Source organism: Pseudopodoces humilis, chromosome 8 (assembly GCF_049639895.1).
Source record: "Pseudopodoces humilis isolate 2021_Gansu_Grassland_sample_001 chromosome 8, ASM4963989v1, whole genome shotgun sequence".
Lineage (NCBI taxonomy): Eukaryota > Metazoa > Chordata > Aves > Passeriformes > Paridae > Pseudopodoces > Pseudopodoces humilis.
In genome coordinates, this window is record NC_142207.1 from 9,670,559 (window position 1) to 9,683,204 (window position 12,646).

The following is a 12,646-nucleotide window of genomic DNA, read 5'->3' on the forward strand; positions in this document are numbered from 1 at the left end:
GAGATGTTTAATTTCCTAAGGAACCAAGATCCAAAATTTTCCATTCAGCTTTCCTTTCCAGAAAACATACATTATATGCAACACAGACTTAGGAAGAGGACCCAAATGGACCAGCCTTTCTCACATTAGAATGGACAGGAGCACAGTTTTGTACTAGAAGGAAAAAGTGCATGTTTTAGGCTCTTTTTTGAGAAAAGCAGAAAAACAGACTTACTCAATGAAGAACCTGGGACTCAGCTGCGGAGTAAAAGGCAGAGCGTGGATATCCTGAGGGGTTTCTATTTTTCTTCAGCTTGTTCCTTTGCCCATTCCACTCAATTACCTTTAAATAATAGCTATTTCTACACTGTCTTTGTCCCCATGCCTGATTCCAGCAGCCTCTGATTCATTCACATATCACAGCAGGAGTCCCTGGACTGTGGACACTTATTGAAAGATTTAACAGTTATGGAAAAATGTCCAAAGTTGATGGTGGAGAAGAGTTTTACTAGATACATTTACATTTAGGGACAGATGCTCAGCTAACAGTAATAATAACTGAGGTGATCTTGACCTCATTTCAAACTACAAACAACAGAATTAATTCAGAGTGAGTGCAGGTTCCTATAGTCATGACAGTAACACAAAATTCAGTGTAAAGTCCTTTCTGCTCTTTCTAATGGAAAAGCACATGACAGAAGTGAATCAGAAAAACTTTCTCTTGGTAACTTTTCCACTTGGCTGCAGAAGGGACACTGACCACTATTGCTTTTATTGTTAAATCTACAATAATTTCCATTCCAGCACCAGGAAGTGGTTCTTCCTGACCATACTGGTTTCTGCCCCTTGGGTGTGAGTGTCCAAGACAGGTGTGCAGCAGAGAGGCATCTGCAAACACTCAGGAGAAGGGTGGCTCCCAGGCAACCAGTGCAGCTCGTGTTTGTGGCTGCAACAGCTTCCACCAGGCTCCACACACAGAAGGAGCTGCACCCAAACATTGACCTGTCCCTTGTGGACAGTGGAGCTAAAAGGGACATCCCACACTCCCCAGATCCAATCAGTGCTCCAGCTAAGGAGGAAAGGATGGTTCAGGCAGTGAGGATGCAAGCTGATAAACAATGAGGGATGCAAGGCCAGCCCATGGTGCTCTATGTCACGCTGTCAGGGCCAGGAGCACAGGCTAAGCCTGCACCTGAGCAGCTCTGGACAGTCAGACACATCCTGCAGTAACAAAGCTGAATGAGTGCCAGCTCTGCCAGGCCAAGAGCACAGCCACCAGTGGAGGGAAGAAGGAAGAAGGGAAGTAGCCTTTGAGTGAGGGCTGATGATGGACTGACAGTCATGCCATGTGCTGGGTCAGGAGAAGAGAGGAAGGAATCAGGCACAGCAAGAGGTGGAACAACACCAAATTTCTCAGGCTCAGTGGGTACAGGAAGGCTGGGTACATGCTCTGAGTAACAAACAGATGGCTAGCAAGGGATCTAAAGCACACTAAGGCAAGAAGCAAAAGCAGGGCTGTGATAACAACCCAGGTTTCCTGAATCCCAATCTGGTGCTCTGTTCCAGAGACCATGCTGCTTTGCATATCTCATTAAGACACTTCCTTTTCTGTCTGTATAGACAATGCCTCAAAATCTCAGCATTTTCTGTACTTCCAACAGGACCATTTGGAAATGGTGCCAGAATCTGAATATACTGGTTTGATTTGAGTATATGGAAAAATATTAATTTTTCTTGAGGAAGAAGATGTAATTAGGCAGCTCTGTTAACTACAGCCATATATTTTTTGTGTTAAAAATGTATTCTTTCACAGATTAGTCAGGCCTCGATATCTCTGACAAAACCAGGACTGCATCAAACAGAAGTGTCCTGTACTCTAAGCTGTGGTAAGACCCAATTGCACTGAGCCTCTGTCAGGAATTCTCTCATAAATGAGGGTCACTTGGCCATGAACTTGTTTTATTCCCTTTTGACAAAGAAGAATGGCTGATTAGTTTAGCCTGTTCTTGTGCTAGTTTTCTGGTGGGAAGAACTGACAGCACTTCTTATTTAATCACTTTATTTACCAGTGTTAGTGACTCTAAATAGACCTCAGCAACCCTCACATGCAGTGAGAGAAGGGAAGCCCTGCTGTAATAGAAGACCTGAGCTCTGCTCTGTTCTGCTGTGTCTTGAGGAAGAAATTTTACCACAGCAGAATGGTCATGAGAGCAGCAAGAGCAGCAGTGCTAGGTCTACACTAGCACAAGCAGCAGCAGCATTATACCCTGCTTCCCACACTGTTCCAAGGAAAGCTGCACACGACTCATTGTCAGCCACACTTCAGCCAACTCTTTGGAAGGAGCCACCCTCCTTTTTTGTGGGTCATACAAGGTCAGTGGCCAAGAAACAGCTCCCTATTACTAAAGGAAGGCGAAATGACCCAGGAGTACCGATGAGAGAAAGCCATGACAAAGCTGTTGATTCCAATGAGCCTAGGAAGCACATTTTGTCATTCTTCATCTGAAACAGATGCTCCTGCTGCCATGATAATGGGAGAAGAAGCTACACTGGCAGTGAACCCACTTGAGTATGAAGTGAGAGCTCTGAAATACCCTTATCAGAGAAATGGAGGAAGCATGTGATTAAATTTTGGGTCTGTGTGAGCTCCATGAGCCTATCACAGAGCAATTATGGATACAGAGACTGTGGCAGCCAGCTCTGTTTTCCGTGCAGACACAGTGACCACAGCCTAGACCATGTAGTCTTTGGGCAGGAATCTTCCTAAAGCAGCAACTTAATATACCCAAATTCCTACTGCTGCAATACTGCTGCATTTGTTGCCTCCTGGATGTGTCATGTTGCAACATCAGTGGGAAACATGACCAAATGGAGAGGGACAGGTTCTTCAGCCCTGGAAAATAATGAGAGGTACAGAGAAGAGGTACACAGGTGAAAAGCAGCAGCAGTAATAATGATAACAGGAGCAGTCCAGGCATCTCATGCCTACACTGCAGCTTGCTTGTGAATTACGCCAAAGATTCTGCCAGAGCTGCAGCAGCTGCTGTGCCAGCAATTGCATATCTCCAATAATTTCTTATCTAAATCCATAAGTATATATTTTTATGCTGCTACTGATGAGATTTTCTACAAAATGGTGCTTCTGAGGCTTGAATGCTGCTTATTTGGCCTTAATTCAGTGTTCAACATCTATAGTCATGTTGTTTCATGGAAACCAGAAAATTTTGTTTGCCAGTTGAAGGAGGTGGAGAGGGGAAGTGAGGAATCAAGTGAAAGAAGATAAATGCTATATGGAGAATGAATCACATAGGAGCTGATATACTGAAGTAGGAGCTGAGGAAGGGCATATGAGGAGGAAGGAAGAAAGTTCTATCCTGGGAGCACAAGCTATCAACACAAAGAGAGTGGGCTTGAGAGGGATCTGAAAAAGAGTAAAGATGCCCAGGAAGAATAAGCAAATGTAGGAGGCAGGTTGGAACAAAAATGATGGTGCAAGTAGGAAGAGAAGCAAAGGTGAGAAGAGTGGGTAGAGCACAAGGGTGACCCAGGACAGGAAGAACAGTCACAGAGCAGATCTGTACTGAAAAGGCAAGATCTACCTCATTTCAAGAGAAAAAAATGTGACAGGCATACAGCTGAGATTAACCATGAGGATGGATGAGATGGGAGGAAAGATTTGATCCAGGAAGGAATAAATAAAAACCAATTCCAACTACTGGATGTAGAATGAATGCCTGTGAGTACAGAAAGAGAGGAATTATAACAGAGTTAGTGAGGCCAGATCTTTAAGGCACTCACCAGAGAATGGGCACCAGGGCATTCAGAGCAGGCTGAAGGAACAGAGGACTGGATGCAACAGTGTAAGTGGGTCTAGGAGCAGACTAAGACAGGAAAGGGTAAATGGAGCTGTCACTTCTACAAATCATATAAGCAGAAAGTTTGCTGTTCCTCTTTCTCAGGCCTTGGTTTTGGCTGATTCTGTGCATAATGACAACACTGTCACCCCATTTTTTGACAACAGACAGAGATGCCGCACTGGCTTAGTGGGGACCTGAGCCACTGAAGTGTGAAAGGACTGTCACAGTGATGATTCTGCTCCGGTGCTTTTGATTCCTTTGAATCCCAAAAATATCTGGAGCAACAATGAAATTCAGCTCCAAAACACAGGGTGCCCAGAACAGCTTAGAGCATCCCTTTCCTTAAAATGAATTGACATGAAGTTGGAAAATTTAGTAGACGGAAAAGAGAAACAAAAGCTCACTAAGCATGAAACATTACAGGATCCCAGCTTATGCACAGAAAATACTGAAATTTCTTTCAAATCTATCTCAAAATCTCTGTAACACTTATTTCTAATAAAAAAGTTCACACTTGACGGTCAGGTTTTAGTCAGTGAGGGGCCTACAAAACATCTTGTACCTTTAGCAGGCATCTAATGCTCTTGAAAGGTTCTGCTAGTGTTATAAACCTGTAATGGGACACTCAAATGAGTTGTAAATAACAGTGGCTGTGAAAGCTGGCTCCTGTTTCCTCCTAAATTCATGCTCAGGGATTGTTGTGAACAGCCAGAAGAAGCAGCAAGAGAAATCAAGGCTGAAAAATTTAATTAGCAGGTGAAATGGAGCCAAAGAAATTGAATGGGGGAAAAATTAGACATCCAGCAGGTGAAGATTTCAATGATCATGGGGTTTTTTGAAATATAACAAACAGCTTACAAGATCCAATTTATACTGTGCAGTGGAAACCCCCTTAATCCCTCCCAGGACTGTCTTGGTGTAGGAATCACATCACTCTAAGACTACAGAACACAGGTTCTGTCTAGCATTTCACATTGTAGGAAACAAATACATGCAAGGGAAGGAGCTGGACACTTCTGGGAAAGGGAGAAGGAGGTTTTCTTGAGGTAACCAACAAATGTTGCTGGATATGTATTGGCTGAGATCATTTGTGTTCTCAGTTGTATTGTTCAATAGAGGCCTACAGGTGAATTTGATAATCTCGCTACAAACGCTGAAAGAGAAATATATGCAGAAAGACACTGCATGCAGTAATTTTTTAGGAGATGCAACTCAGCACATTTTACCATTTGGTTCTTATACATCTACTCATCATTTTGCTGTACATTTGCATTCACTCAAATAATGTTAATAAGCCTTTAAATTACTATTTCTGAAATAAAGGACAAAGTATACTTGACAGATCTTCCTGAAGCTATAACTCTGGAGCAAGGCTGTGCTTTGTATGTATAATACACTCAGCATGGTGCCAGCACTGCTGCTGATGTCTGCCAGCCCTCACCCCTCCAGCCTTACTCCCGATTCCCCCACAGCTGATCAGCTCCCACATTCACATTCCATGAAATCTCTGAGTCACCTGGCTGCCTGCACAAACTCCATGGAAGTCTGTGTCATATGGAAAGATCAACCATATAATCCCAACGACCCTGTCTTGTTTTGAAACGTGCTGTGGTTTGGTAAAGGAATAAAACATATCAGGCATCAGAGTTAGACACATTTCCTAAATAAAGGATGGGCTGTCATTGTGGGGTTAAAACTTAAGGCAGAACAGTCTCCTGCAGGGCCAGCCAGGGTCTCTCATGTTTCTGTTATGTCTGTTTTCAGGTGTTGCCCTAGTTGGGATTTATCACTTACCCCAAGAACCCAGAGTGTAAATATCAGTCAATATCATGAGATTAAGGCAAGAAAGAACATGCAGAACATGCTATGGGTCTGTGCATTTGTACCAAAATTTGTATCTGCCAAACCTACCACGACTCCAGTACAACACAAAAGCTGCCTGTGAGGCTTAAAAGTCCTTTAAAGTCCTAAATGAACATAGCTGGCCTGCCCTGCCAAAGAAGGGTGGCTTCTCTTAAAGTATTTTTCCTGAAGACAAAATGCAACAATAGTTGACAGATTTCTCTGAAGTACTAGATCAATAATGCCTAAATAGATGGAAATGAGTGTTGATTGTACAGTAATCATTAATCCTAAAGTTTGTCTGGATTCCAAACCTCTGTCAAGATGCAAAGATTATAGAAAAGCTCAAAAACCAGGAGGGCTACAAAACAGATGGGTGCAGTGTAAGTTTAGGAAGGAGTGCCAGAGGAATGGGTTATGTGATCAAGGGCACATATTTCAATATTTGGGGAGAACAGTCAAAGCAGGGTAGGTTCCAAAGAACAAAAGACAGACACTTCCTAAACAAAATGGCAAAATAACTCATTTGCCATTTGTGAATTTTAAAAAATCCTAATACTTCGTTTGCATTATTAATTAGAAAGGGGAGAGAGAGAGCAGCAGGGAAAATTAACAGGGTCAAAAATGTTCAGTACCAAAACTGCATGGAAAGAAACAATATGAGATGTAACTGTTTTCTGAGGCTGAGCTCTTAGTGTGCAGCCTTCCCTAAAGCTGGAAAGCTTGGAAGTTGGAAGCAGATGGGCTCCCACAGCTGCATCCTCCACTAGAGAGATGCAAATCTTCCTCTCACCAGAGCTGCCAGGGAAGGGTCCTCATGTCAAGGGATTCCCTGGAGCACAAGGACCAACAGACCCAAGAACACACACCTGAAGGGGGAAAATGGGAAACTCAGTGCTTGACAAGGCAGAAGCAGCAATGAGGAGAAAGATGTTCAAGTTTAGGAGCAGAGAACCCACATTTTGCAGGCAGTTTGTGTGAGTGTAGGAAGGATTAACACAGCTGCAGCAGGTAGAGCTCTTTCACTAAGGATGTGCTCAATATGGCACTGCTCCTTGGACAGATGGAAGGGGGCTTATCTAGACTAGAAAAGGAGAAATTCATCTGACAGTCAATCATACTGGTACACAATATTTCACAATTCTTAATCTATGCAGGATCTAGGCTATTATGGAAAATTAAAACCTAAATACATTTCCAGTCATAGCTCAAGCTACTTGTCTTTAGTAGGAAAAAAAATACTTAATTTCCTGTTTTAAATATCATTATCCTTTTCCCTCAATACCTTGGAATAATCAACCATCAGAAATATACATGCTTTTAAATGATGGTGATGAAAAAAATCTTTTTGTTTCTCAACAATGGCATGAGCTAATTCTGTTAATTCTTGTAACTGTTTCCTACTGACTTGGAATCTTCATTATACAGCTGAGGCAACTGACTGCAATCTACTTTCTAAGCACCATTACTGTGTCAATTTTAGCCAATTCAGTCATTGTTTGAAATGCATAGCATACATGTGTTATTTAAGATTTTATTTCAAACTGCCTTTGTTTTATTATCCATCAAACTTCCTTTCTTGTTTAAGCACTAACTGTACTTAGAGGATTTAAGATACTGACCTGGATATGTTTTTCACTGTGCTTTCAGTAGAAATTGTCATAATTTTTCTAAAATAAAAATTATTTTTCTGAGAGAGGGAGCTTTCTAAATAAAATGATCTGCCCATCTGACACTATGAAATATGCTCTCAGAATTCCCTGTAATATTAATCTTGCAGAGGGAATTCAGATGTTCATATGATAAAAAATAGCAAATCTACAGTGACAACTAAGTGGTGATTTTCTTTAAAATCCTTCCTAGCTAATCTGATTTCAGAAGACTCTGAAGCACATTTCCAGTTTTAAATATCTTAATGTTTCACAGCCACTCCATTCTGTGACTAGACAGAAGTAGGATCCATGCAGAAACAAATCAAAGGTATCCACAAAGTATTTCCATACTGGTATCCCATGTGAGGGGAATAATGTAAATTACTCCCTCTCCTGATGCAGCAGTTGCCCCATCAGTAAAGGAATGCCTGGTAGTGACACCCTTTGATTGAAAGACTACTTAAAAAGGAAAAGAATTTGAGAACAGTGATTTGTTTTAATTTTTTAAAAAATATTTTTCCTTAAATCAGCACAATTATAGGTTCAGACCTTGAATCTGCAGTGAAACAGGCTGAGACCTTAATGAATAATTTACATGGGTTTACCACATACTGTCTACAAACACATTTGGGTGTTGCAGAAACACATATTGGTTGTCTCCTTTTTTTTTTTTTGTTTCATTTTTGAAAACACAGGTGCCATTTACAGGTATGTTTAAGCACAGCATTCACACCCATTTACATCTTTAGAGTAAAACTCTCAATTATTCGACATCTGCCACACCAACATGTATAAAGTCTCTTCTATTTAAATATAGGAGATAACATACTTTGCTGAAAGAGCAGTATCTGACGTGAAATAGATACATTTATGTATTTATACACAAATACACAAAGAATGCTGTCTCTCAATAGCAAGGAAGATGCACATTACTGCTAAGTAAATGAAACTATTCTAATTTACATAATTAACAAGCACTGTCGGACAGACTGCAGTGAAATACCTCACTGTGCAGTCACAGCAGAAAAGCTCAGATACTCCTCACTGATTCCTATGTCTGGCACTCAGCTATAGAACAGGACACCTTTTAGGAAACTGGACACCTGCTTCCTGCCTTTTATTCCACTATAATTCATCATGCCATGTCTTAAACACAAATTTAACACAGAATTCTGAACCTCCCATTAGTTACCAGTACCCACCTTGAGGCTACCTACAGATTTACAAACAATACCTCCAGGAATGTATCATCCTCAAACACTGACAGGTGCTCCCTGAACTGAACAGGCACCAGGGGGACACAGCAGGAGGAACACACCCCACAGAAGACACAAGCACTGTCACCAGTCTCATAGACTTTGTGTACAAGTTAATACACATTTTGTTCTTTTTTCATCTCCTATCAGAACTACAGAAAGTAATTACTGAGATTGGCTGGAATCTCTTCAAAACTTCTCAGTCCAAGAATACCCCAATATTTTGATGAATTTTCCATCCAGTGCTTTTGATTCCAAAACAGAACTGAAAGACCTTTTTTTTTTGCATGAGAACATAAAGACGTCCCTTTAATTTTCCCCTCTGGGTTTTTTTTTCCTTTTAAAATAAATCCACTACAGTGTCTAAAAAGCCCACCTTTTAAATATCCTTTTCTTTTATGCATAACATGTTTTTTCACTCTGTGGTTTAAAGACAAGTGTATATCTCTTTGTATCTGAAGAGGCAAACCTCACTAATAAGTGACTCATGTCACCAGAGAGTTATCACAGCAATCTCATAAAGCTTCTCTGCAAGGCAGGCAGATTCACAGCACAGTCAGGTAAGCACCATGCACCAATTTCAGTGCATTCTGGCAGTTTATCCTCAAATGTGCTTTAGGTCCAACAGTCTGAATGAAAGCACAGTTGTAATTTTCTGTCTCCCGCTCGATGCACAGCTGAGCAGAATCAAACCGCTCAAGAGGTACCCTCACAGGTATGTTCACAGATCCTCACCCCACAGCTTCCCCCTGCCCTCAGGTCATGCAGCCAGCTCTTACCTCAATGGTGTACTGCTCAAAAATCCGGAGCTGAAGGAAAATGTCTAGCTTAATCTTCCTCTCATGGAAGAGCTCTTCCATCTGTACCTGGGCCTCGTCGAGCTGCTGAAGGACGGATTCAATGTGGCTGATGGAGCTGTTGTGGGGGGTCTTGTTGTTGGAAACGGCAGAGTCCCTGGAGCAAGGCACAGAGCAGGCTTAGAGCTGAGCTTTGAGGCAGGCAAAAGAGCAAGAACTACACATCTGTGATTCTGTGTGCTGCTGAGGAGCCAACCCAAGCACCAAGGGCTGAGGGAAGGTGTGTGCAACACTCGTCTACTCAGGCCAAGAAATCCTGTGGCTCCTGAGCTCAGCACAAAGTTTGAGCAGGGGATCTTCCTTTCTTGTGTGGTGACACTGTGACCTTACAGCTTGGGAGGGGCAGGGGAGGAGGTGGCACATCCATCTCAATGGCTCTCTTGAGGAGACTGGCTGGGAATCACCTTTAATGCTACAAGGTCACCTGCTCCTGCCCATACTTACATCAAACTGAGATGCTATTCAGCCACCTGCACCTTTACAAGTTAATTTCCTGCATTTGCCCTATTCCTTACAGACTAATTGAATTAGAATTAGGAGTATTTTAGACCAATGGCTAGGGATGCCTTGGTATCCTCTGGATAACGTAGTACAGCGATGGATACAGAACACAGTGCAAAAAACCCCAACACACCTTTCAAAAACTCCAAGAGAGATCCTGACTTATCTTTTCACTGGGGGAAGTGAAACGAGATGTGACTGTGACAGGTCAGATACTGCTCCATTTTCCATTTACAGGCAGCAGAAGGGAGCAAACCCTTTAACTGGTGGGCCAGGACTAAGGGGGAATTTGCTGTACTTGAAAGCTTAGTACGGGCACAGGAAAGTCCTGACAGTTCCTTTTCTATTTGTGCTTTCACATATAGAAACAGGCTCATCTACATCCTGCTCTGTCGTCAACAATTTATTTTTTTTTCAGTGACTGTTTTATGAACAAATACCATTTGCAGATGTAAAGATCTGAAATTCATCCTCAAACATTTCACACAAGGTCCCTCAACTTTCAGAAGGGCCAGAAAGGAAACTCTGAAGCCAAAATTTAATCCTGGCTTTGGCACATCAGCTAAAATAAGATTTAGATGTAAGTACTACCGATTTCCCTTGCTTATACGGGAATATTACACCAGGTGTATGGTTTTTTCCCCACTTTGTCTGTTTTCACGTTCTTGGTGATCACAGGGTCTCTGCCTCCACATTAGAGCTGCACAGAGGAAGGAGGAATGAAAATAACTAGAGATTTTGAAACTACAGCTTAATCTGAGGCTGCATCCAATCAAGCTCTGTTTCCTTCAGTCAGCACCTGTCTTCTATAAAAGTACATGAAATAAGTCTTAACTTAGATGCAGGATTATTACTATTCATATATTATCTAAATTACTCAATGAATTATTCAAGACCGGTGTTGAATAATCTCTCACGGGATCTAGAGACATACTTAGTTTTAGAAATTCCTTTTCATTAAACATTTCACTTCTCAAATCAAGCCACACTTGCACTTCAGTGACTGATGCAATACAAAAGTTTAAGAGTAGTAATCTGGTGGGGTTTTTTCTTGTCTCCTTGGATAAGGCATTGACAACCCCTAACTAGACTGGTTTGAGAAAGAGTTCCCTACAGAAAAACACATTTCTGACATTGCATGCTTCTGCCACAATATTTCTTGTTCTGTCTGGTGATGAGAAGCTCTGGGAAAGAATAAGACCCTTACTAATCTTTGAAAGGCTATGGATTAGAGTTTTAAAATTCAAGGAAATTATTGGCAAAAAAAACCCAAAATAAACTTTGGGGAACATAAAATTGGACTCAGTATATTGCTGCTGACTTTGTTTAAAATGAACACTGTGCTCCTCAAACCACTTTCAGTGCTTTCACTGGGGGAAAGCTCAGTGAGAAACACATATTATCTAAAGTTTATATGCTGAACTAATGAAAAAAGGCAAGATACCCAACTCTTCACTGGCTTTTTTTTTTTTTTTCAGTCACAAACTTTCCTGCTTTTCACATCTCACTGGAGCAAGTCATTGTTTTTCCTTTCACAGATGACCAGAAATATTGCCCCCAGCAGCACCCCTGGAACTGCAGTTCAAAAGGTTTGCTTTGCATTGACTGCTGAGAACAAGGATCACCTCAGTAAAGCACTGATAAGGAAGAGTGAAAAGTGTTTCCAATGTAAACCATGACATGCACAGACTTTCTAGGCAGGCCTGTTGTTTTTCTGATAGGTATGGCCTCCTGATGTAGTCACTGAGGCCCTGAAGACCTCGTGTGAAGTGCAGTCCCAGGCATGGTATTTAGTTCAGGCAGCTGAGCTTTTCATCGCCTATCTGGAGGAAACAGAGTGCTATTGCACAAATGAACCTCTCTAAACCAAAATCTTCTCTCTCAAAGACAAGAACAAGAACCATAAAATTTTCCAAAGCTCCAGTAATTTTATTGCTTTTAACCCAGGTTATGAGATGCTTTATAAGAGTAGCACATTTCATTCTTTTCACTGTTGTAGCATTTGCAATCTTCATCTATTCTTCGTGGCAGGTACAAGGGGATCCACACTGAAATGCAAGCCTGTGTTAAGGAAAGACTGCACATTATAGTTTTTCTTTTTTTCCTTTATCTGTGTGTTCTTTACCATTGCCAGCAGCCACAAAAGCTGGTAAGAGTGGGCACACACAGAGGCAGCTTCATCAGTTTTTTTCCATACTGCTCTGCTTTGAAAGAGTCCAGGATCACATTACGAGCTTTGCAGTTAGTCAGCGCACTCAAATCCAACACTTGAACCAGCTCATCTTAAAGGTTTGGCAGCTGTTCTCTCTGGGTTTGGTAAACTTCATCAAAACCAGGGGATCCCTTTGCACAAATACATTCACCTTCTTCTACCTTGCTCACTGCCCAGAGCACAAACTAGACCCCAAACCCAACTTTTCTTTGTTAAACACAGCCACCACAAAACCTGCCATGGTATTTTGTAAACACTGGAGCATGACATCGATTAAAAAAAAGTCTCAAAGCTGAGGCCACTGTTACTTTTCCAAGACTGAAACTAAGAATTGACTATGTTCACATTAAGAAAAAGCTGAAGTCCCACACACCACTTTGCAGTTCACCTCTTCCCCGTGCTTCACTGACTTCTCAGCTCTAGATATTACTCTGCCCACTCTCCACACTTCCCTTCTGACTCAGCTGCAGGCTAATCCTTTAGGACAATC

The 12,646-nt window shown here is 41.7% G+C and overlaps 1 protein-coding gene across 11 annotated transcripts in view; it reads right to left on the bottom strand.

Moving 5' to 3' along the window:
• KALRN (kalirin RhoGEF kinase) overlaps positions 1 to 12,646 on the bottom strand; it is a 474,021-nt gene that overhangs the window by 171,996 nt on the left and 289,379 nt on the right. For all 11 annotated transcript variants that reach the window (XM_088058776.1, XM_088058771.1, XM_088058767.1 and 8 more), the window contains one exon: positions 9,366 to 9,540. In XM_088058776.1, coding sequence (XP_087914902.1) covers positions 9,366 to 9,540 — 175 coding nt within the window. The remainder of the gene's footprint in view (positions 1 to 9,365; positions 9,541 to 12,646) is intronic.